General features: G+C 35.8%; 1 protein-coding gene across 3 annotated transcripts in view; it reads right to left on the bottom strand.

Moving 5' to 3' along the window:
• The window catches only part of ATM (ATM serine/threonine kinase), an 81,772-nt gene that overhangs the window by 36,466 nt on the left and 20,190 nt on the right, over positions 1 to 25,116 (bottom strand). For 2 of the 3 annotated variants that reach the window (XM_059838662.1, XM_059838663.1), the window contains exons 29-51: positions 24,038 to 24,237; positions 22,585 to 22,759; positions 20,843 to 21,007; positions 20,451 to 20,583; positions 18,475 to 18,570; positions 17,608 to 17,779; positions 17,085 to 17,226; positions 16,280 to 16,456; positions 15,749 to 15,917; positions 13,161 to 13,248; positions 12,652 to 12,807; positions 11,755 to 11,863; positions 10,898 to 10,986; positions 10,700 to 10,802; positions 9,510 to 9,658; positions 8,690 to 8,794; positions 8,059 to 8,178; positions 6,954 to 7,188; positions 5,416 to 5,583; positions 3,435 to 3,554; positions 1,850 to 2,067; positions 919 to 1,126; positions 234 to 347 (exon numbers count right to left, since the gene is read on the bottom strand). In XM_059838662.1, the coding sequence (XP_059694645.1) occupies positions 234 to 347; positions 919 to 1,126; positions 1,850 to 2,067; positions 3,435 to 3,554; positions 5,416 to 5,583; positions 6,954 to 7,188; positions 8,059 to 8,178; positions 8,690 to 8,794; positions 9,510 to 9,658; positions 10,700 to 10,802; positions 10,898 to 10,986; positions 11,755 to 11,863; positions 12,652 to 12,807; positions 13,161 to 13,248; positions 15,749 to 15,917; positions 16,280 to 16,456; positions 17,085 to 17,226; positions 17,608 to 17,779; positions 18,475 to 18,570; positions 20,451 to 20,583; positions 20,843 to 21,007; positions 22,585 to 22,759; positions 24,038 to 24,237 (3,411 nt within the window). The remainder of the gene's footprint in view (positions 1 to 233; positions 348 to 918; positions 1,127 to 1,849; positions 2,068 to 3,434; positions 3,555 to 5,415; positions 5,584 to 6,953; positions 7,189 to 8,058; positions 8,179 to 8,689; positions 8,795 to 9,509; positions 9,659 to 10,699; positions 10,803 to 10,897; positions 10,987 to 11,754; positions 11,864 to 12,651; positions 12,808 to 13,160; positions 13,249 to 15,748; positions 15,918 to 16,279; positions 16,457 to 17,084; positions 17,227 to 17,607; positions 17,780 to 18,474; positions 18,571 to 20,450; positions 20,584 to 20,842; positions 21,008 to 22,584; positions 22,760 to 24,037; positions 24,238 to 25,116) is intronic. The other variant, XM_059838664.1, reaches the window with a different exon arrangement.

The following is a 25,116-nucleotide window of genomic DNA, read 5'->3' as shown; positions in this document are numbered from 1 at the left end:
TACTCTTATATTACAAGAAAGTCAATAAAGTTGATTTTTTAAATTAAGAAATAAAAGAAGTCCCCAATCCTCTTCCCCCACCAATACTGATTTGGCATCACTCATTTTTAATACACCCTTATCACCGATATAACTTGTTTAACTGTAACTGCTCAGAGGAAGGTGGATATTGTTTAGAAGTAGGCACTACCAAGCCAATCAAGGTATCTGTAGGTAAGAAAAGCAAAAATTACACTATTCAGAACTTCATGAAATCCTAAACCACCCATCATCTTAGTTCCCATTCGAGCAGCCAGCTGGTACATCAGAGGCAAGAACTTGTATGACGGGATCTTCTGTGCAGTTTTCTGCAGGAGAGAAAACTCAGTTAGAGAGCTGTAAAACTAAACCTAAAGAGCTGTAAAAATAAAACTAAACTAAACTAGCTGCACTAAACCTAACAAGACCTGCAACAACAACAACAACAATAATAATAATAATAATAATAAATTAAGAATTATCATGGCTGTCTGATCAAGCAGCAATTCAGGGAGTATCATATCATCTTGGCCCATGTCTCCTAAATGTTGCAAGTCCTTCATAGGAGTACTATTTTCTATTCTACCTTTCATGGCTTTTAACCTGAAAGAATATATAGTATAAACAAGAATAATGTACCTAAGGATGTTGACCACAGTAAACAATTGTGAGATATGTTTAATCATACAGATTTGTCAAATTAAAATGCTAATTAAATTAAAATGCATTGAGAACTACAGGTCTCACTGATGAATAACTAATTGATAAACAACGACAACTGAAAAAAGTTTTCAGGAAAAGTTAAGGAGCTACATAATTCATCTTCTAGAAATACAGGAGAAGGAGAAGATGGATATTTATTTGCCAAATCATTAGGAAAAAAATAGAGCAAACATATACCTTCATCATTTCATTGACTCTGTCAACTCCAGAATTTTCAAGCCAGAGGGAACAGAGTCGGAATATCCACATATCATGTTCTTCTCCACTTAGTAAACAGCTGATGTAGTTCTCCACTGCTTTACACAAGAAGCGTTTACGGTCCTCAGTCAGGGCTTGTATTGCCCCTTCATCCAGCTCAAGTTCTCGCTGAACCTTCACTGTGTATCTACAGGAACAGATGTCACATTTAAACAACAAATTATTTCTTAATCAACTTATTTCTTAATCAACAGCAAGGCATTCCCTAAGTCTCTAACTAATTTAACATTTTTAAAGTTGTTCAGTATGTACAAGCACTGTAAAATAAACAACTAAGAAACTGTATTGTGGGAGCTACTCCTTTACTGTATGTGCACACAAGTGAACTTCCTGTCTTCTGTCTTCTTGATTTAATCTCAATATTGGTATTAATGTGAATATCCAGTACAGATCATTTTTGTAAGGACTTCAGTTTCCAGCAGCCGAAGTTCATCCTTGTCTGCTCGCCTGCAGTTGCTCTTACTAAATCCTTAAGAATTCTGTATTAAATTTAATTCTACTCTCTCACTAAACATGAAATAGAGAAAAATGCCAACTCATTTATTTATACTATGCAACATTTTTGTCAAATAAACTGAACAGATCCAGGGGATACACATGAATTCCAGGCCATGATCATCCACACTGTGTCCCTGGCTTAGTTTTGGCCCACACTATCCAGCACACGCCTAGACCATGTCCAGGCACAGTTCAGAAACCATTCACAACAAGCACTGTGGATCTGTCCACTGCTTTGTGGACAAGGGAAAATGCAGCTGTAGAGATGTGACCCATGCTGCACCTGTTGCCCAGAGAGTAGAGCTGGAGTCTGTGACAGCTCCATAGTATCCAGTCTACATTTAATGCTCACCTGTTGGTCTGAACCCTGCGCTCCCTGATGAGACCAACCTCCTCCTTGGCCTTCTTCAGCAACGCCTGCTTATTTTCAAACTCTGAGGATTTCATGTAATTCTCAATTCGCTGGTACTGATTATCAGAGAAACGAGCCAAGGAGAGGAAAGCCTTCATCTTTCCTTTCTTCAGCTCATCACTGCTGTCTCCGCTGTGGCTTGAAGCAATTTCTACAGCCTAAAGGAGAAGTTACAATAATGGTAAGATCAATAATCAGATAAATAGTGCTGCAGAAAACTTGATGAAACTCTCTTCTCACTGAAAAATAGAATGGTTGAGGCTGGAAGGGACTTCTGGAGCTCATCTTGTCCAACTTCCTCCTTGCTCAGGCAGGGTTATCTGCTTGAATAGATTATTTAATATTGCCTGTGATGGAATACATATGCATACAAAATAAATCTAACAGGCTAAATATTTTTCTCCTAAGTGAATTTAATCTTTGAGAAATGTTTCAGTGCAAACAGTCAAGAAAGATTATCCTGTATGAAACAGCTTCAATAGCCATACAGGAATTTTCCATGCTTATCTATCTTTTACAGTAACGAGGCATGAAGTTTTAAAATGGTCTTACAGCCTTGTATCACAAGATGGTGAGAAAAAAAAATGGAAGACAGTCCAAAAAGTGCCCAAAGTAAAGGAACTCATATAAGAAAGTCATGGATTCAAATCATCAGAGTGAAGAAAGCATATAGATAGCAACAGAGAAAGGCAACTATGTTGAGTTTCACAAATTAGCATGAAATAAAGAAATGCAGAGTGGGCAAATACTAATACAAATATTTCTATTACTGGCTAAAAGTTTAAAACAAAAAAATTACAGCACTTTGAAACACTAGACCAAGATTTTGCAGCATCTCAGGGGTGACCTTATCACTTTCTACAACTGCCTGAAAGGAGGGTGTAGCCAGGTGGGAAGTCAGGCTCTTCTCCCAGGTAATAAGCTGTAGGACAAGAGGACATAACCTTAACCTTAAGTTGCACCAGGGGAGGGTTAGGTTGGACATTAGGAAGAATTTCTTCACAAAAGGGTGATTAGACACTGGAGTGGGCTGCCCAGGGACGTGCTGGAGTCACCATCTCTGGAGGTGCTGAAGGAAAGACATGGACGTGGCACTCAGTGCCATGGTGGTGGTGGGTCACAGGTTGGACTCCATGATCCCAGAGGTGTTTTCCAACCTAACTCATTCTGTGGTTTTCTGAAATACAATGGCTGTACTGAAAAGCTGGTGAGTGAATAATTGTCCTGAGAAGGAAGAGGTAGGGATAGCGAAGAGGAAAGGGAATCTAGACAAGTAGTTGTAATCACTGCACTTCTAAGCCAATAAAACATGTTTCACTGTGATTTCTACAAGGCCATATTCTGAACATTTAATAAGATTACAGTGTCACATAATACAACATGAAACCTTAATATTTATATAAGAAACCATATCTTCAATACAGAAAAATAAAGACTGCACTGAAAAATCTACTTGACATTTTAACACTGTGTTTTAACACAGCATTATATCTCACAGATTGTACATTTCAAAGACTGGATGCACCTTTTCTAAGTATTTCTGCATGATGACTGTAGGGTTTTCCAAGCATGTTTCTGCTAGCCAGGTTCCACAGAGCCTCAGGCACTCTGTATACATCAATTTCAGGCGAGGATCATTCTTGACCTTTGGAAAAGCAAGTTTTGGGAAAAAAATTAAAGAAAGGGAGGTATCTAACAAAAACACCTTTTACACAAGAGGTAGGAAAGTTCTAAAGCCTTTAAACCACAAGAAGAATTCAACCACTGAGGCCTGTTACATATAATGCATCTACAGAGTCATTTTCCATCCACATCTACAGTAGTCAATAACCTTAAATCACATTCACATTCTACGTAAGGCAAAAGGAGAGTGCACATTTTAAAACACCTGATAGTTTGAACAATCAAAAGCAGAATAAACCAATGACAAAATGTAACAAAAATTTAAAAAGTATTTTATAAATATCCCAACTTAGTCTGAAGTACCATAGACAAATCCATAGGTAACAGTTAGGAACCACAAAAACCATGTGTGATCATCAAGTTCTTCAGACAGACTTCTACACAGAAACTTGATTAAAGTGTTTTGGGAAGATGATGGAGCACACTTCCAAAGGACTTTTCTCCAGACTGGATGTTCAGCTTTAACTGTAGAGTAGGATAAGTTTGCAAAATACTTCTAATATAAAGAACCATGTGACCAAGCTGGCAACACTAACTGTGAAATACGTATGGGAACATTACAGGCTGTGAAAACACAAATTCTCCTTACATGGACAGGGTAAATGTAAAAAATGACAAAATTTTTGGAGGGCCTCATCAACTGATTCGTGGAGAGATTACAAAAATCAAAAGAGCAGCAACTCTTGAGTTTGCCCTGGTATGTACAGAGAACTTAGCCCAAAATAACGCAGCTTTTCTGATGTGTGAAATTCCTTAAGAACATACATGGATTCAAAGCAAATGGTTTATGCTCCAGCAACTCTCAAAGAACGCCATCACAGGTAAATGTAAAGGTATGGACATAAAGGCTTTTTTACCGCAGTGGTACACACAATTAAGTTCTAGTCAAGTATTTGTAGAGCATATTTTAACAAACATCATCCTGAGGGATCTGTAAAGGCAGGATTGATGAGCCAAGGCCAACTATATGAAGTTCAACAAGGAAAGTACCAAGTCACAACAACCCCAATTAGTTGTGAAGCTGCCTGGCAGAAAAGGTTGACAGCAGCTGAACATGATCCAGAGTGTGCACAGGTGGCCCAGAAGGCCGATGGCATCCTGGCCTGGATCAGCCAGGGTGTGGCCAGCAGGAGCAGGGCAGTGACCGTCCCCCTGTGCTCAGCACTGCTGAGGCCACAGCTCCAATCCTGTGCTCAGTTCTGGGCCCCTCAGTGCAAGAGAGACATTGAGGGGCTGGAGCGTGTCCAGGGAAGGGCAACGGAGCTGGGGAAGGGTCTGGAGCACAAGTCCTGTGAGCAGCAGCTGAGGGAGCTGGGGGTGTTCAGCCTGGAGACAAGGAGGCTCAGGGGGACCTCATCACTCTCTGCAACTGCCTGAGAGGAGCGTGCAGCCGGGTGGGGGCTGGTAGGACAAGAGGAAATGGCCTCAAATTGCACCAGGGGAGGTTTAGATTGGATATTAATCACTAAAAGGATTGTCAAGCATTGGGACAGGCTGCCCAAGAAAGTGTTGGAGTCACCATCCCTGTTTAAAAGGGATTTGAAAGACATGTACATGTGGTGCTTAGGGACATGGCTTAGTGTTGGACCATGAATAATGAATTCTTACATTTGCCAATCTTACAGACTCTCTTTGAAAACCCCTAACAAGATTTGCTAACACAGTTTTTTTTTTGCTTTCAGACATTTTGAGAGTACAACTCAGATTTAGTATTTAATATTGAAGAGAGGCTTTTAATTTTCTTCTATGAGAAAACTTCTGCAAGTGGAATTATGATCTTAAATAATTTAATCCCGTAAGTTCAGACATTATGTAACACATACCTGAAACCAATCTGCATCTAATTTTTTTATCATTGTTTTAAGTATATTCAGTGCAAGACTCTCTTCCTTTTTAGCCCAGAAAACCTGAGCTTCTTCAAGCTGCCATTCAGAAACTCCATTTCCATTTGGATTGTGTTGTTTGATTTGAAACATAGCTCTTTCCGGAAGCTGAAATTGAAAAAATTATGATGAACAATTCTTTAAGTAAAATATCTGTATCTCACAGCAAGTTTTGTTTTTAAACTCCGTCTCCATTTTCTCTATTTGTGCAGTATAGTCTGCCCATCCAAATAAAAAATTTATTTGCAGCAAAGATATGAAATTATTTTTCTATATACTTGCAGAAAATCCTGATTTGCAGCAAAAATAGACTGGAATCAAACCTCACAAACTCTAAAATAAAGTATCTATGTTTAACATTTTAAATTGGAGATAGAGAAATTCTATAATCAGTACCTACTGAATTAATGAATTTATAGCTTAGCAATTATTACATGCGTTACATACATTCATAGACCACAGAAAAATAATTATAAAAATGGCACCACCATATACTAATTCTTTAGCATGCCTACATCTTCACAAATATCACTGGTAAAATATCATCCTCACTACTTAGTATAACTTTGACAGCACAAGGAGCAAACTATGCTTTTAAAAAACTTGAGGCTCTTACAGAATACTCACTGCCACAGTGCTGATGGCTGGGCAGGCATGAGACAAAAATATCTGAAATCATTCTCCCCAAGAGCTTCAGAGGCACTGAGTAAAGTGCCTCTGCAAATTCATGAAATCAAAGACAGCGCTGTTCTACTGATTTTATCACTATTCATAAAAAGAGTTTTATGAATAGTGATGTGTGAAATAGTGAAATCAAAGCTTAATTTAGTTTTGCATATCTGAAGTGTTAAACACCTTTCCAGGTTCTGTATTTCGCTGGAACTATTTTCTGTAGAGGCTGTTGGAGGATACTGTTGCTCTGTAAATTCTTGTGGAGTTACTCATCCAGATGCATCACCTAGAACAAGCCACGGCTGACTCTGGGCGTTAAATGCATCAGCAACTGAAAAAACCACTGACAGTGCAAATCCCAGAAAGTCATTCACATAAAGAGATTTACTGCAGTGCAATGGTGTTTTGAGAGTAAGAAGCTTTGATGACAACACTAAATACAGAGATGCAATGAAGTTATCTCTGCAGTTTTATTTGGAACACTACAACATATGATGCAAGTGAAAGCTGGATATGTAAAACTGCACCAAAATGAGAAACAGAGCTAGAAGAGCACTCTTCACTAAAGATGTCATTTCTGTATTATCTACCTCATGAAGTGGCTTACACGTATGAACAAAATTCAAAAAACATGCTCATAAATACAATTTATTAATAAATTCTACATAATTTAAGTCTCAGATTGATTTATTGAATAAACTTAGAATACAGTTAATCATTAGTGCTGTTAAAAATTAAGTTCTTTTATAAACCAAAAAAACCTAAATATCTGTTCTTGGTCTTTCCTGAAATTTGAAATTTGTCACCTGAGTATTTTTAGCAGTTCTTGCCAATCTAGAGAGCTCCACCAGATGTTTGGTCAGCAGGTCTTTAATACATTCTCTTTTGGTGTTTTCACTCTCCTTTTCAAGCAAGGTTTCCAAAATTACAGTGCGCAGAGCCATGACAGGTTCCTGGAAATGGAAGTCACTGTCTTTGAGTAGCTGGGACTGTCTCTGCCATTTCAAATAAATGTCATTCAGTTGTTGAGTAGTAACAGATCTGCAATTGTTCCCAAAAGAAAAGACTTGTTATTAATTTTCAGTAAATATCAGTGAAATGCAAGATGAGTAAAAAGCAAACTGCTGAGAAAGTTCAAATCCTACACTTTAAGAAAGAGTGATAAAACCCTACAATGGTTACCATAGGCAGACTAAACTGGAAAGCCTTCCAGTTTTAACAAACACTCAGGTGAAGTGCTCCTCTGTAAATATTCTTGATTAAGCATCAAAATCCTGTGTTAAAGGTAAATCAGCAAAGGGAATCACACTCAAACACAGGGCTGCTGAAAAGACTGTAGGGTGACTATTAGCTACTAAACTGACAGAACTACAGCAGAGAAAATTCAGTGTTAATAACAATACAGAGATAAATACCTTCCTGGGACTAAAAAGCAATCTTAAGAATTTAAGAAGAATACTGATGGTAATAGAGGTCCATGAAGAAAATTATTCAAACTGAAACACATTTCAGCAAAGCTATGGATGTCATTACAGAAACAGAAACGATTTTTAGAAAAGAAACTAAAAGAGGAGGACTCAGTTACTTGAGTAAACCAGAGGCTAGGAGATATGACTGCTACCTTGGAGTATAAGGGAACTCAATATAAAGGAAAGAAAACAATTGATTAAAACACTATATTGGCATGATTTCTAATAACTTAAACTAGACTGCAAACTAAGCCAGTCTGGAAATAATGAAAATCTAAAACTGTCTTCAAGTAGTGGAGCTAAATTCCTTGTCATTCTCAATACAAAGTTTGAGATGTTGATGAATAAAATCTGTTACGGTCATTTTAAGTTTTGTGCTATGCTTGATTACTAAAAATCCTGAAAACTGAGGAAGTGGTATGAAACAATCTTAAAACATCACCTGGAGAACAGAAGACCTGCGTTTTCCAACTCTCCAATTAGCTGTAGTCTGCAAAGGGTTGGATATAATGAATAAACAGACTCAAGACTGCCCTTGCACAGCTCTTCTACTTCATTCACTCTAAGGATTTAACAGAAAAATAGTAGATTATTTTTATTTAATATTAGCAAGTGATTCCAAATATCCTTAACATAGTTTCCACACAGTGAACAGAATTTAAACAGCAAAACTATTCAGTCTAGAGTTACTTTGCACTAACATTCAAATTCAAAAAAATAAGTTTGTCAATAAATGAAAACACAATAAGGACACAGAAACTCCAAAATCAATGTGATAGCTCAGCTAAAGAAGAGCACTCAGCACTGGAATCCACTTAAGAGGTCCACAGAGTAAGGAATGTGTACAGGAAATGTATCTTCAATTAGCACACAAATTACATATGCACAGATGACAAACCTAAGTTAAAAAACGTAGAGTTGCCGTCTTGAAGTAGTTTTTATTCTATGCATGAGTCTTTATTTGAGCCCATAAAACCCCTTGATAGTCTTTCATACATAACCTGTGACTACAAACACACACATTGTCTCCATCTCTCTCTCCCACATCACAGTATTTGCATACAGTTTGTTACCTGGCATCTTTAAGACTGTCATGGAAAGCAGAGAATTCCTTATCTCGTAAAGACTGAAGAGCATCATACAATGATTCATGGTATCCTGGACTTCTTGCTTCATCTCTAACAAATAAAACAAAAGTTAACATAGAATAAAATGAAACACATATTTCTCTATAAAGAAGAAAATTCTGTCTTTGTAACAAATATTTTTGGTTGCACATTTTCAGCAGTTGGATAGGTTGCTGTTTTGAATGATAAAAAAATCATGTGATGCTATATATTTTAAATCAATTAATGTTTTATAAATTCTAGTTGTTCTTGAATCTTGATATAGCTCACCTACACAAAATTTGTTCTGATCATGGCATGGCACATGCCCCTCAACAGGCCATTTGTGAAGTTCTACAGGTATGTCTAAACAATGATGGCGTTTGCTTATCCAGGACTTGATAACCTCTTGTGGTTACTGAGTAATATTTCCTGTTTTCTTATAAATTAGATACTAAAAGCTCTCTCTATCCCTCTCTCATACTTAAGATACAAGTACATACAAGATATGTATGTATCTTATCATGTAAAAATGGAAAATTTTAGTTTAGCATTACGAACAATCAAAAAGAAGAATCACTTCTGTACAGTTTCCCAGGAAAACAAAAAGCGATGTACATTCAAACAAGACAAGTCCAAGTGAAAAACACTGCTTTTCAAGTCAATGATTAAGATGAGTTAGGTAACCTGATTTACAGAAACTACGTTCTGATCTTGTCTTTTTTTGCTTGGATCTGACCCTATTGCCTTTTGCTTAAAGAACTAGCAAAAAGATAAGGTGGTTTACTTGACAGAAGAGATGTGGCTCCACTGCATATTCCTCCATGCTGCCTGGTACCGTATTTCCTGCAGCTCTGCACACCACTCAGTGTTTTCATGTTCCAGACCTTTTAAGTACATGGAAAGAGTGTGGGAAAGCCCAAAATTCTGCAAAGCCTGGAATTAAGAAAAATATTCAAAATTTATTTTCCTCCTTTATTAAACTGAACTGCTATTTTTTAAGGGCTTTGTTTTACTTTTGGAAACAAAGAACTCTTTGCAGGAAAGACAAGACTATGACTACTTCTAAACTCTACATGTAAAATGAAAACTTTTTAATAAGACTACCAATCACACTATTGATATCTACAACTCCAGGAAAATGGTTTTATTACTACTGTGGCTGACATTTTTCAAAATAATTTTTCACACTGTGCTTCAAATTAACTACCAGCACACATTTCTCCATGAAATCATTCCTGGGTGGTAAGTCAAAATAAAGTTTACTTCTTAATGAACTGTTTCTACTGATGAGGATTTGAAAAGATTTCCTATAACTCCTATCTGTTTGAAGAGCATAATGTCTTTATAATTGTGACCAATTAATCAGATTACACATCAAGCCGCTACGAAGGACAAACACAAAGGAATTTTAACAGTGATACTAAATAATTTGTGGTAAGAAATTAAAAGTACTAAAGGAAAATTAAATGAGGGGAAACACACATAAATCTATGCTACATTTTTACAGAACTGGTATAAACATTTTTAGACTAAAAAAGCAAAGCATATTAAGGATTCAAAATAACATCAATTCTTTTTATCTACTGTATCAGAAAAATCTCATAGTGATTCACAGTGGAGTGGTTTAAGAATGAGATAGCAAAAATAACCAACTACATTACTTTCTATATTCTGTCATTTTAGGAGCTGGCCTAAATCTGGAATATTGAATATACTTATTTTTAAGTATTTCACAAAATTCATTATACCCATGATGGATTATGGGGGAATGACAAGAGGACTAAGAACCTTAATGTTTTCAGAACAAATACTGAGTTGTCTTATATCCACAGTTTGGACGCCTGTGACAATGGGCTAGACTTAATAAACAAAGAGGTCACTTTCAGTCCTAAAACAATTTTGGACTCACTACATATAACTCAATATGATGAATATCACTTCTTACACTCATTTCCTCTTACAAAACAATATTACCTCTATTATTCCTGCCTGGCGAGTTGATGGAGAGAGGCTTGTCTCAAGGTCATAAGTTACAAGGGCTTTCTCCCATACTGCTTCATGCTCATATGTTCTTATCCTGTTGTATGTGAAAAAGAAGTTTTAGATTTAAGTTCCTTACCAGTAAATGAAAGCAATGTCTTTAAAGTATGTAAGAACATGAATAAATTATACCGTGCCAATGGCTGCAACATTCTTCCTCCACCACAGCCATAAAGACTGTCAGGTTCTCCAATGCTTCTGTAGATGTCCATGAGAAGGTCCTAGAACATGCACCACAAAACAAACAACTATTTCTTTGGAACCAGCTCGAGTTAGTTTTACACAAATCATATCAACTTATAAATGTTTTTACATTGCTTAATTTTCCTTTATGTAGAATCTGAGCCTATCATGACAGGGGAAAAAAAGTTATGCAGTCTAGCCAAACTCTTCTGGCCTAGTTTCAATGCTAATTTATTTTTTAAAGACCTAGAGCTGGGTCTTAGGTGGGCTAGCTGAAAAGCAAAAGGCAAAAGTAGTAAATGACATCAGATACACCAAGTAAGCAATGCATCTTTTATACAAGCATAGTCCTGGAATAATGAACTATGGAAAGAAATAACTTAGATAAGGCTACTGGATCAGATTTGATATAACAAATAAACCTGAGGGAGATGATAATATTACTTTGGTTTTGATCATTACAACTTCTACATCACTTGCTGATTTTTTAATGAATATATATCTGTGACAAAACAAACTGAAAAATCTTTGGCTGGCTACTACCACCTTGAAGTCAGCTCTTTTGGGAAACAAAGCCTGCTTTGCTGTGATTTCAGATTTGGCAGTTAGTTAGGGTTTCAGGTGAACAAATACTCAATTTAATTTGCCTGGAAGGCAACTGAGTTTGCTTTGAATTAACGTATGAGGAGAACTTTAAAACACATTTTTGAATTCTACTAGATCTGCCCTCAGCTCAGACGAAACCTACTGTTAATCATAATTATACGAGACAGTTTGCATTCAGATAAGGAAGCACACACAAGTACCTGCAAACTTAGACCAGTTTCTTCTTTACTTTTTTCATTCAGAGTACTAATAGGTGTTTTTTGACTTTCCTCTTCAAATGTCAAACTCTTAGCTGCTTTAAAAGAAGTTCTAAAAGAAATGTTTCAATATGAAATTTCATATAGGGAATTAAAGAAATTCTGAGACAACACTTAAGAAATAAGGGGCACAAACAATAAATGCAAGACTATCATACCCCCAAGTTATTCAGTATGGCTCTGCATCAGAATGAGGAAGTGATTAGTTGAGCTGGGAATATTAACATCAAAGGATTTTAACACCGAGGTGTTGTTTTGGAGAGCCCCCCTACACACACGTTGTAATTTCTAATCTTTTATTAAATCAAATTGCTTTGGTGAATGCCTGAAGTGTTCTTTCCTCTGTGAAAGAATAAAAGCAATTAGTTAATGTATGTGTGTACAACCAAACTTTTGTTATATTTCCACTACTTGACAGTGGTTTATCACAAAACCTAAACTAGTTCCATACTTTGATCTTGCTAGACCAGAAAACAAAGATAATTGTTTGTTATGGAAGAAATGCTCCTACAAGGATCATTTAGCTCTATCCACAGAATTCCAGTCATCATTCTGGGGTTTCCTTTCTCCCCTTGATTAACTTCTGGCTGTAATTTCACCAACAGCACTAAGAAAAGTTTCTGATTACAAGTCAGCATGATACACTTTTGAGGCCTGGGTCACATTCAAGGACTGGAAATATTTTCCATGTCCATATACACACCTATGGAATATTTTTAAAGCTTCCCTGACTTTTCATATAACTAAAACCAAAACACTGCTGGGACTCACAAAACACTGCTGGGACTCATGATTAATTTCACAAGAAATGTCAGGAAATAGCACTCCTCCTCCTCCTACCTTTTTTGCTGCTTGTCCCTATTTATCTTGTCTGCGTAGATTTCTGCGTACAGCAAGGCTGTGAAATGAGCAGCACAAGACTGTGCTGCTATAGCAACCTCCAGATAATTCAGATCTAGCCAGAAGCTGTCGTCAAAAACTGTACCTGAAACAGATCTGATTAAATAAAGACTTTAGTACTGCTGTAACAGACCTTTTATCTAGCACTAAACAAAATAAATCCAGTATTAACTATAAAGCTTTCCGAAGGCTAACTTTATCTTAGCTCCTGAAAAACCCACACTACAAGAAGTACATCAGGCAAAAGGGTTTAGAAAACTCCTTCAGCATGGTTAGAATCCTTTAAGGGTAGCCATATCACTTCTGTAACAAATGCAAGGTCACTACTATATCCTTTCTTTTAAGCAACATGTTCTCTACCATGTTCTTTTTCTTTAATCTAGAGCACCAACAGATCTTTAAACAGTCACAATTAAATTAAGGCAATGTTTTGAAAAGCTTGGATTCACCTCTTTTGTCTTCTCAAGTAATCAACAACAGCAAGCATGGCTCGTCGAGATACTTTATCCAAACTTCTAAAATTATGGGTTTCTTGATCTGGGATGTATATTTCAAAGGAAAGAATATAATGAACTTTTGTCATATCACATCCATTTACAAAATAAAAAGCAATTAATTTTCAGTCAAGAAAATAACTAAAAACTTCCTTGAATTGCATTTCCAAAATTAAATTAATAGTTTATCACAAAATTTATTTCTTCTACTTACATGATGCTAGTGAGATTATAGTAATTTGTATCACAATTTGATGAAATTATCTTTGTATTATTAGTTTATGGATTCTATTTCTTCTTACGGAATTCAGAGATGAACTAACATAATTGCAAAAAGAACTGTAAAGGACTTCTGCCATTAGGCTTCCACCATGTAAGTTATTCCAAAGTCAGAGAAATACTTCTTATTAAATTACTGTATTGCAGATTTTAGAGCGTGTATGGCTACACAAAACCCCATACTTTCCACATACAGGCACATACTTTCAAAGAATCTATGATTCCATGTGTTGCTTCTGGATTAGAAAACCAAACCAGATGGCTACAAGTTGTGTTCTGGTGATTGGGTTAATAATTTCTTCATTCCTCTGGTCATTTCTGAATTACCAATTACAAGAAGCAAGAAACAGGGAGCACACAAGCAAAAGTTTGACTACTACTACATTACAGTAAGGTGCAGAAGTAGCAATTTCCTCTAAAGAATGCAAAAGCCACATTAAAAAAGTATCTGGGCATTTTTTGCATTTCAACAAACAGAAATGAATGTGTTCAGAAGCATTTGACTCTCCCATGTCTAACTCTTTGTTTTATACCATTTGATCCTGATGGATTGGAATGAAATTTATCTATATTTTCTAGGAAGAGTTTTCTCCTCGTTTTCACAGGATAACAGATTCTCCTTGAGGATGACTAAAATTTTTGCTTCAAATACTGATATTCTAGCATTCCAATTTTGGAATTAACATATCTTTGCTCTGTTGGCTACTGCACCTCCAGTTCATCTGCAAACAATCTGTCATGCAATGAGCTGTGTACTACTTCATGGTTTTGGGTATTTTTTTGTTACCAGAACAGTTTTTCATCTGGAGAACTCAATTTAAAGCTTCTGTATGTCTTTTTTTTTTTTTTTTCATTTATTGCCTCAGTAAGATTCCCTGCATAGAATTCTTTTTAGGAAGAATTTCTTCACAGAAGGGGTGATTAGACATTGGAATGACTTCCCAGGGGGTTGGTGAAGTCACTGTCCCTGGAGGTGTTTAAGGAAAGACTGGATGTGGCACTCAGTGCAATGTGTAATTGATGTGGCAGTGTTCAGCCACAGATTAGACTCAATGATCTCAGAGGTCTTCTTTTCCAAACTAAGTGATTGTGGTTCTATGAATCACAGTGTTTGAAGGGGCCTCCATCATTTGCTCACTGGGATTGTTTAACTAAATGCAAATTTCTCGAACTTGGAAAAATCCCTTCATATTTTTCTTGGAACATTTTGGATCACCCTGTACATCTGAGCATAAATTTGTGAGCTGTAGAAAGCTTGTTACTTGAATTCAAAAATGTGAAAGAATACTGTTCCAGTATTTCAGTCTGGGCTAGTGAGCATCCAAGACAATACTTTAAAATACACCTAGCATCAGCATTAGGGTTATTTATACCACTCTTAGTAAAAATTGCAATACTAAGGGTTCCACTTCCTCTCTGGCAACCTGAAGCTTGCATGACTTGCCTGTAAAGGGACTACCAGACATTGTAGAGACTCTTTTTTTCAGTGATCTGTTACTGAAGAAGGGAGTTAGAAGATATAGCACAGTAGCTACTGCACAAAAAAACCCCAAACCAAACCAGACAACAAACTTACCCTAACCTGAAGTTACTGTATTTATTTCAGCTCCTGAAAAAAAGTGCATGTACAATTCCCAGTGTCTAACAACAAAGATCTTCCTTTTACACAGATTTCTGCTAAATTCAACCACAATCTAATTGGAAAGGACAAGAACAGCTTCTTTAAATGGTGCTTTTCTCTAAAATTAACTTACTGCCTTTCTCATACTCTGGTACAGTTCTTTTGGTTACAACTTCCTTTTATTTTGCTGGAATGAAACAGGTCTTCTCAATGTATAGAAAGACCATTAACAATATTAGGCAATACTTAAAGCAAGGGTTAGTCTTCTCCCAGGGGAACATTTAGATGAAAACTGCTTTTTATTGCTCTTGTTTGAGTAATAGAGGAATTTACCTGCCCATCAGTCATTTTAGAAGACAGTCCATGACTCAGTCTTGCAGCATTTAACATTGGATAACACCTAAATTCAGTAAGTACTAAACATTATCCAGTTATGAATAAGAAGTGAGACAGAAGACACTTCTTGGGTGCTGCCAACGAACAGCTTCAAAATTATTGGTAACTCCATTAAAAAACGTCAGTTGGGCAGAAGCTTCTAAATTCTGCCCACCTACAACTGCACATCATGCATTTGATATCAGAAGATAGTTTTTTCACAACCAGAATTCCTCTTTTAGCTGAAACAAAACTATTATGGCATTACCTGAATCAGAATTTGGAGTACATCTAGTAGATGAGGCAAATTTGCAACAGGCTGTAAAAAACTTCTGGATATGAAGTGACAAAAGATTTCTCCAAGATTCTTCTGAGTCATGAAGAAGGATATCGTGAATCAGGTACGGAAGCAAAGTTTGACACAAGTCTGTTTTCACCTAGAAAGTAATAATATACAGCAGCTGCTAAGAAAGAAATGCTTTTTGGTTGTCTTTCTCAGGTTACAACCAAACTCACAGCTGCCCAAACAAACATGTAATGCTTGAGAAAGAACACACAAATCACTCAACAGGGCTATGCTGGCATTCACTTAAAGCAGACATATAAAGTTCTCCTATGTTTGCAAATTATCTTTCAAATCCTGTATTTTGAGAGTATATTTTATGAGTACCTGCAATATATGATCACAAAGGCCCTGAATTATTTAATAGCAGAAATTACTATCTGCTATCAAGATGAGTAATCACATTTTTTGTGTATCACAGCACACATACATGTAAAAATGTATGATTTAGCTCACCTCACACAGTGGCTTCATCAACTGGAGAACTTCATTTTTCACACCTCCACTGTCCAGTATTGAACTAGTTAGGTGCTTGATCCAGGTCTCATGACTTTCTCCCAGAGGAATCCACAGGTTTGTGTCATCCAATCTTTCTAAAGGAGCCTCTGTATCATTAGTAGACACTACAAGAAACTACAAGAAAAATATACATATTGCAAATATAAAAAAACTATATGGCATTTTAAAAAGCTATACTGCAATGCACACATTCAAACATATAAACTATTACTGGTCCTTCAGTTGATAAACAGTACCAATTTTGTTCATGGAAATGCAAAGTTTGCCAAGGAAATCTTAAAGTATTTAAAATAAAATTTTACTGGTGACATCAACAAGGTCACATTAGGCATCACATTTAATTTATATATAAAAAGACTGAAAATTAGGAAATGTCTGATTTATGCACTTATAATTATGCACTTTTTTCCTGACTCATTTTCCACCATTTTTTGCATCAAGTAACACTAGAATCCTGAGAAAGTATTACACTATCCATTTGGTAATCAAAAATTGTCTAAATGAAACCACACAGCTTTCTAATGTCAAAATAGTAATTTCCTATGCGAAGGGAAAGCTGCAAGTGGTAAAACAAAAATGAGAAACAGACATACAAAAGCAATCATATTTCCAATTATATTGATGCCAAATCTGGCATTTATCAAAGCCTACCTCAAACATCTTTTCAAATTCACTTTTTAAAAAAGATAGATATTTCTTTTAACTCTACTCCATATGCCATGCTAAGGTGTATCAGAGGTACCTTTTTCCTGGATGTTCTGAAAGGCTGTAGATAGATTAACATGGGATCAGCTTTACTTTTATAAACTTCCCAAAATTCATTGCCAGACTTGGTGGCTAATATGTTCTTCAAACAGGAAACAGCAGCAGCTCTAACATCAATACTGAAAAAAACCCATACACAACACTGTTATCATTAATTTCATTCAGGTATTTGTTTTTCAAAATCATCTTTGTAAGTACACAAGATAAATAATTCCACCATCTATGGTGCCATTACATATTTTTTACAGAACAAAGCCTGAGTATTTACTCCACAGCACTGCTATCCTCTACAGCACAGAGGAGACTCTCTGGCTCGCATCCTACTACAGAATTTCTAGGAAACATCTAAGATTGACTGGGTAAATAATCTGAGCCTTGGAGAAACACATGGCTAGTATTAAGAACACTTTCAGAGAGTTACTCGAAGGTAATCTGAACAACGTACAACTTAATGGCTCCTATTTTGCATTTGAGCTAAGTAAATACATAAGTATACTCACCAATTATCTGTTAAAGCAGTGTTTATTTGAATCAACATTATGAAGACACACTGAAGTTTTCTATCTTCAAGTAAATTTGCTGCTCTAGAATCCAGTCCATTTTCAGCACGCTGAAGAGCAGTGGTGGAGAAATCCATGGGACCTATTTCTCCCAAGCAACTTCCAACAGCCTCTGCAAAAGCATGTCATTTTATAGTCTTTCTGTAGTCTTATGCATACTAAAACAAGGTCTCACCCTACTTTTAGAACTGAGATTGTTATGGGGTAAAAAGCAGCAAGCATTTATAAATAATCACTTAAGGAGCTTTATGATTAAAATTACATGTGAACAAATTTTGCAGCTTAAGACTCATAAATATTACAGTTACACTTCATAACTGAATTTTCTAGGAGTTCCTATGGTTCTGGATTTTCCAGCTTATATCAGATATGTCTTTTATGTTTGCTTCTGCCATAAACTGGCAAATGGAAAAGGTCACAATTACTCATTTTCAATGCCTAAAGGGTATGGTAAATATAAACAGAAGCCTGTGTGAGCCTAAACATAGACTGCAAACTCAGTAAGAATTAATCTATATTTTACATAAAAATGTGTATCCATGTGCTCCTCATTTCCAGACAAAGTATTTTATCAAAACACACAACAACTGAAAAAAACAAAAAAGTGACCTTGAAAATAATTTTTAACAAGGGGTGTTAAATGTTCATTAGAAAAAACCCAAAATCTATTTCCCTGCTCTCTCCTTCATACTCTGCAGGAGTGTTGAAGTGGAAAGCACAGTGGGAAGTAACACGAAGAACAACCACAGTTTCAGTCTGGTGTTTGCAATGTCAGCCATAATTTACTTGTGGGTCTAATTAACTTACCCAGCACTGCTTTTTCTCCTGTATGGTTAACTGCCATCTTGGACAGCTGCAGTAAGCTCACCACCAATTTCACTATTACAGAATCTTCTGGCTTTTCTATCATTCAGAAAGAAAAATAGATGCCAAGCATGTCAGTATATTTGTAATGAGAAGTTATTAGAAGAAAACATTGCTTCAGTGTCTTTTACCTACAAAGGTCAATATGCATTATTAATGCTGAAGCAAGATGGTATTAAACAGTACACCAACTAAATTACTGATTTTTCTTATTCATCAGGGCTTGGAAAAATGTCTGTGCATTTGAATAAGCTAAAGGGTCCCCCAAACTAGAATGCACCTATGCTATTATTTTCAGTGTTCTGATGTAAAAATGGTAACTAAACACATGAAATATTAGCATAAGTTGGTGTAAGAATGCTATCTGAAATATTGAAGGCATACTATGTGGCTCCACTGACAGCCCTTAAGCTAATGTAATCATTCCGTTCTAAATCTGAACCCAAGGAATATCTCAAAATTAGGCTTTCTGTCAAGAATCTCTAAGAATTTGATTAGCTTTCAGTTGCCAAACTAACTTTGCCAAATTATAAACTCTCAAGATGGGTATTTCCTTGCATACTTGCTCCCTGCCTGAGGTCTTTTCTTAAAATAAACATTCCAAACAAAATGGTCTAGGAAATATTATGATGATTTGTCAGTGTAAAGAAGGAAAAAAACCCCAAGAAAGCAGTACTTTCAAAAAAAGTACTGATTGGAGTACAAACCTGAAATCAGACTTCATGCTTACTTGATATCTTTAGAAAAATGAATACATAGAATAATAGACTTTTAAGTGCTTAACAGAATTTTATTATATGGCAAAAGCGCCATTAAGCTTGCCAGGCCATCTCCACCAAAGCAAGAGAAAATACTTCTCAGGGCTTGCCTGAGCACATCTTCATACCTAATAATCTCTATAAAATATGTCCAACTCCTTTTAAGGTCAGTTATGTTGTTAACTTCATAGTAAGTAGTAGTAAGTGCCATGGTGAATGTATTTTGAAGAAATTACATGGTTTCTCTTGTATAACTGCTCCAAGATTATTTAATCTCTTCTTGTACTGTGATAAAAGTGTTAAGCACTCCCTACTATGCTTCATCATTTCATTCACCAGTTCATACAGCTCTATCTATTCCTACGCAATCTCTTTTTCCAATCTCAAAAGGCTCTCCTCTGATGGAAGTTGTTCCACACAAGCTTGTTGCCCTTTCACTAACTGTTCAAAGAGAGTTATTTGTAAAATTGTAAATGTGGGGATGTGGGGGGCCAAAATGCACTTGCACCATAGTCTTACAACATTACAATTCTTATCCAAATTTTACTTTGTACTTGTTTACAATTAATCACATCATCTCTTTTTATCTTCCTGTCATGCACACAAGCTGATGAAGACTTGATGGAGAGGAGAAAAGTGAAATGGTCTGGCACAATTACCTGAAAACCAAATGAGGAAGGAATCTGGACTGAGGGCTGAAACACAATCTTGGCACGTGTCAAAATCCAACTAAACTAAATCTTACTCTTTGTTCTGAGAGTTTTACTTTCTAACATGCCTTTAACAAACTGAAGCTTTGTTTCATTTAAAAGAGTAGGGAGATTCATATACAAGAAAACGCATGAAGCAACCACAAATCAATGCACTTCTACATTATCCTGGTCACTCACAATCATACATGACCCATGCCAAATGCCTGAAGGGTATTTTATCCTCTCTGCCATGTAACATCTCCTCTATTAATTTATAATTCATTTTGCTAAAGATATTTTTGATGTTGCATGAATCATAAATGTCAATCTACTCTGTATGTCAAATTATAATATGATTACATTGTTAAACATACAAAAAAAATTTCCATGTCAAATTAGAATGGGGTACATCACTAAACACCTAAAACCAGGTAGAAAAGAAATAAAACACATAATCAGACATCAGTACCCTGGAAAATTTTCAGGAGATCCTTCATCTGATCTTTATACTGTTCCAACTTTTTGCGTAAATCATACAGTCCTTCAAGCCGTGTCAAGGGCAGTGAATCACAAACCCCAACTGAGAGAAAGTGATTAATTTCCTGCAAAACAACACTGTATTAAGCACATACAGCATACAAGTAAAGGCTTCAGGTAAAGAAGTGATTCTAATTAAGTTCACAATATGGATGAAAAGTAAAAATGCAGACCTACAGCTATCTCCGTGGCCGAAACCAGCAATAAAAGAATCCACATGTCTCATTTAAACTTAAACTACAGTTAGAAAATTATTCTTCTTCTGTGGAAAGTCTGCATTACAAAAAACACTATACTGTGAGATGTATTTTAAAATGCAATTACCTCCAAAAGAGAATATGGTCCTTTACTGTATTTTATTTTCTGTTGAGTTGCTCGCAAATCTTTAAAAGCAGGGTATTCAGGAAAAGGATCTAAGCACTTGATTGCTTGGTACAGACTTTCATTATCCTTATTATCTATCACCAAGTATTTCAACAAGCCTAGGACCTGAACATAAAAAGTCAATGAAAACCAAAAAAGACAGAGGAACATTTTTGAGCCATATTTCTTATTCAGGTTAAAAAGTTTGTATTTCTCTAAGTTTCATTACACTAGTAAGATAGTTTATTTACACTAAAAATTGTAAGATGATTAGAGATACATTCTAAAATGCTGGAGCATTTTTGCTTTTCCTCCTCCCAAAGAGAAATCAAAGCTTTTACTATCCCAGCCTGCAGTTTTGTTCTGTCTTTTGATGAAGCTGATTTCAAATGCTGGCCAATATGATCTCTATTATATTGACAATGATTTAACAACACACTGCACCCAAGCATTTCTGGAGTTATTAGGACTTTCCTGTTCTCACTAAAGTGCTGGTAATTTGGAATTTAGACAAATGCCTATATATCATACCTTACTACCCAAATCACTGAAGTCTGGCAGAATTTGTATAACAACATATCTACAACTTGAATAAATGTTAATGGGGTACCATACTTTCTTTGGAAAAACATTGTATTTAAGCTTTACTTAAAAATCAATGCAACTGGATATTAAATCCAAGCACCTCTGAGGTGTTTTAAATCTAAATGATGAGGGTTTTTTTTGAAGACTTGTATTTACCTGAAATTTATCAACTAGCCTCCATTCAATGCTAGAAGAAAAAATAAAGAAGAAACTGAAAAGTGATAATTAGAGGGTGGGCATCCCTGCAGGAGTATGATATGAGAAGGTGTCACATTTGACTTCAGTTCCAATTCAGTTCAGATAATTTTCTGTCCTCCCCACTTTGTTCCTGCCCAGGGATACCCTGACAGGTGGCCTTTGCAGATGTGCACGTGCAACTGTTTACACAGACATATTGTAAACCTGATCACAATCAAGAAGCTGTGAAACAAGACTGCCAGGTTATTTTCAGCTGGGTTGGCACAGCCCTCCGGCTGAACTGGAAGTACAAGGAGGAGGAGAGCACAGGGCTACAGTGCAACCATGCAGATGCCTACGGTACAGTGGAATCAGATTAAGCCAGAAGGCAACATGAGGACTGAAGTGCAACAGGTACACACTTCTGACCTACAGCTACTAATTGTAATCTCTGAATCCTCTTATATTTCCACCCCAGCAAAATGCACACAAAAAGCAACACTAGAGCGGAAACAATGCTTGTCACACAACAGAAACTGCTTTGTTTCCCTTTTAAGTGCTACATTTTTTTTAAACGATCATTTATTAAATAAATAGCTGAACTACTGAAATCTATCCTCTGTACACATTTCCTTTTTGTCCTTTAGACACCTTGTATCAAAGGTCTTCATCATATTTCCCATTAAATCATCCACAGAGTTTTTTAAGGAGTTGCATAGCTGCTTGATGTACTGTTTGGCAAAACAGTAGAACCAAAAGTGAAGTTGCATTTAAAAAAATTAAAGGCACAGTGTTACATCCAAAATAATAGCTTTTATATAAATCTCCAAAGCATAGGTATAAGAAATTAAAATTGAACACAAGTACAGATAAAGCCTTAAGAACAGTGAACATGAACTGGAAAACTAACAGGTAAGGCATAAGTAGCATCACAAAACTACCTGTTCCTGAATCTGAGACTGATCCATGGCAAGAGGTATCAGGGTTCCTACAATGACATGAAGGTGGGTCTCCAGAGCATCGCTGCAACATGTAACTGCTGTGTGGCAAACATGCTGCAGCAGATCACAGCAGAGCGAGAAGCTGCGCATGGATATGTCTCTGATTACCATGGGTCTGTCACAGGAAACAAAATGGAATTAAAGAAATACAAATTGGCACTGTCTCAAGTATCAACATTTCATGCATCTTGGAATAATAAGGGAAAAAGAAAAGAAAGGACAAATTGACTCTAAATTTTAAAATCTATCAACTCTATGAAGCAGCTCTAAGGACTTAGACACAGAGAAACTGAAACACAGTGAATCTCACTGATCACTTTCAAAAATGGAATAAAATCTTGTTTAAAAATATACACCAAAAAGAACATAAAATCCCCAGAAGGATTTTAGATTATTATTAGTCAGGACAATCTTGACAGAAGAAGAAAAAAAAATGGAAAACATGCTTTCTGAATCCTCCTCTATCTAAAATGAACATTAGTTAAAAAAAACCCATAGGTTATAAAGGACACCTGGAGATTATGCAGTGCAGCTTCCTCTCTTAAGCAGTGTTAGCTTCAAATTCAGATCAGGTTCTCAGGGTTTTACTGAGCTGAATTCTGAGGTCCCTCTGAGAGGAAGTGTTGCTCTCCAGTGCATCAGCAGCCCCTGCCCCAGCTGAGTGTTCAACATAAGAATAATAATGCCATAATAATGGCATTTACTATAAAATCCACACTCTCTTCAACATCTCAGGGTATGAAATGCTTCAAACCAGCCAAGGAGTCAATTTATACATAAACTCAGAGACATGTAGGCAAATAACTGTCTAAGAAACCCCAAGTTAAAGCTCAAGTAAGAAAGTATCTCTAATCTTCTTATGTAAAGGTGAGAATCCCACTTAAATTTGAACCTAATGAAAGACTAGTTTTCTCAATCTGAAAGCAAGCTAAGATAACGTGTACAATTCTCACTTTGCTATAGGAACTTAGGGGTGAGAATATAAATGTCAACACTCCTATTAACTCAATAGGCACATTTTATATGACATGTGCTTACTTTGCACTTAACTCCACATTTTTAATTTTTCTCCCATATGACTTAAATTCCTAAACACTCTGTCATCAAAATCTCCTAACAACCCTTATTCTACAATTTGATAGCCTTTTACAGATACAAAACCTGCAATATAGCAAACATCTAAATACAAGGCTAGCACAAAACATTCCATATTTTATTAAGACTTCTATGTTTAAATTCTGAAATTATAAAAGAATAGCAACTTTATTTTTAATTTTAGCAATTTATAATTAATTTTACAGATTAATTAACATCTGCTAGCTATATCAGAATGTAAGGCTACAGGAGCAAGGGAGCACAGACAGGAAGAACTAGAGATAATTACTTTGTTTACCTGCTGTTGATGTGGTGAATCAGGGTGTAAATTACATCTCGGAGGACAAAAGCCCAGGCTCCTCCTAAACTGTCTTTGATCTCTTTGAGTAACAGACCAACAAACAAGTGATAAATTATAAGAACTCTGTGTTTCTTATACATGTTTTTTGTTTCTGATGCATGCTTGCAAAGAGCTAGAAGGATTTTCTGGAATGAATCCTAAAAATGAATAAAATATGAGTACAAAAAATTATTCATAATGTCAATACAGATCTCAAGAAAAAAATTTAAAAACTTAAAACCTAACATGGGAAAAACAGCTTCATTATTTTTATTGCTTTAAACAAACAAAAGACCTACAGAGAAACCAACTCCCTAAACAGGACCATAAGCCATATACCTCTTCATTTTCCTTTCTTTATTCCCCACCATGAGATGTGCTATGCACATTTTTCAGAAAGCCAAACAGTGACAGCAATGTCTTTTGACAGAGAAACATCAATTAAAAACCATGAAAACACCAGGTAAGAATTCAATCTATATTTTTTCTAACATAATGTTCATGTGTGAAAGATGCACTATTTTACAGAACACAGCACTGCAGGCTGCAACTGTTAAAACTGTAAACTTATAAAACACTAGGCAGGTAGTGTAACATTTTAAAAAACTTACTCCACTGGCTGGCAATATTAACTTTTACACTCAAAAGATTTAGATAAAACACGGTTTAGAAAAGTTTTTTCCCTATTTTTAGATTATTTATAGGTAGGCAAAGAAAGTTCTTGACAACATATGCAATAAAACAGCATAACTTTAAACATACATTTCTAAGGAACAAACTTAAAAGACAGTGATATATTTATGATTTATTGCCAGGCTGTATAATTTCCTATGTCTTCATATTTGTCTTTAACATCAAAAATCAGGTGTCAAAAAATATCCCTAAGCATAAAATTTTCACACTGTCAGGAAAAGTAAGTAAATTTTATATTATAATTGTAGGCTGTATTTAGTTAAAATTGACCAAGTATAATTATTTCAGAACACTCTTCAAACACATGATAAATATGCTACATTCTAAACTGTGTCTGGTACACA

The sequence above is a fragment of the Haemorhous mexicanus genome, chromosome 2, assembly GCF_027477595.1.
Source record: "Haemorhous mexicanus isolate bHaeMex1 chromosome 2, bHaeMex1.pri, whole genome shotgun sequence".
Taxonomy (NCBI): domain Eukaryota; kingdom Metazoa; phylum Chordata; class Aves; order Passeriformes; family Fringillidae; genus Haemorhous; species Haemorhous mexicanus.
This window is presented reverse-complemented; position numbering and strand designations above follow the sequence as displayed.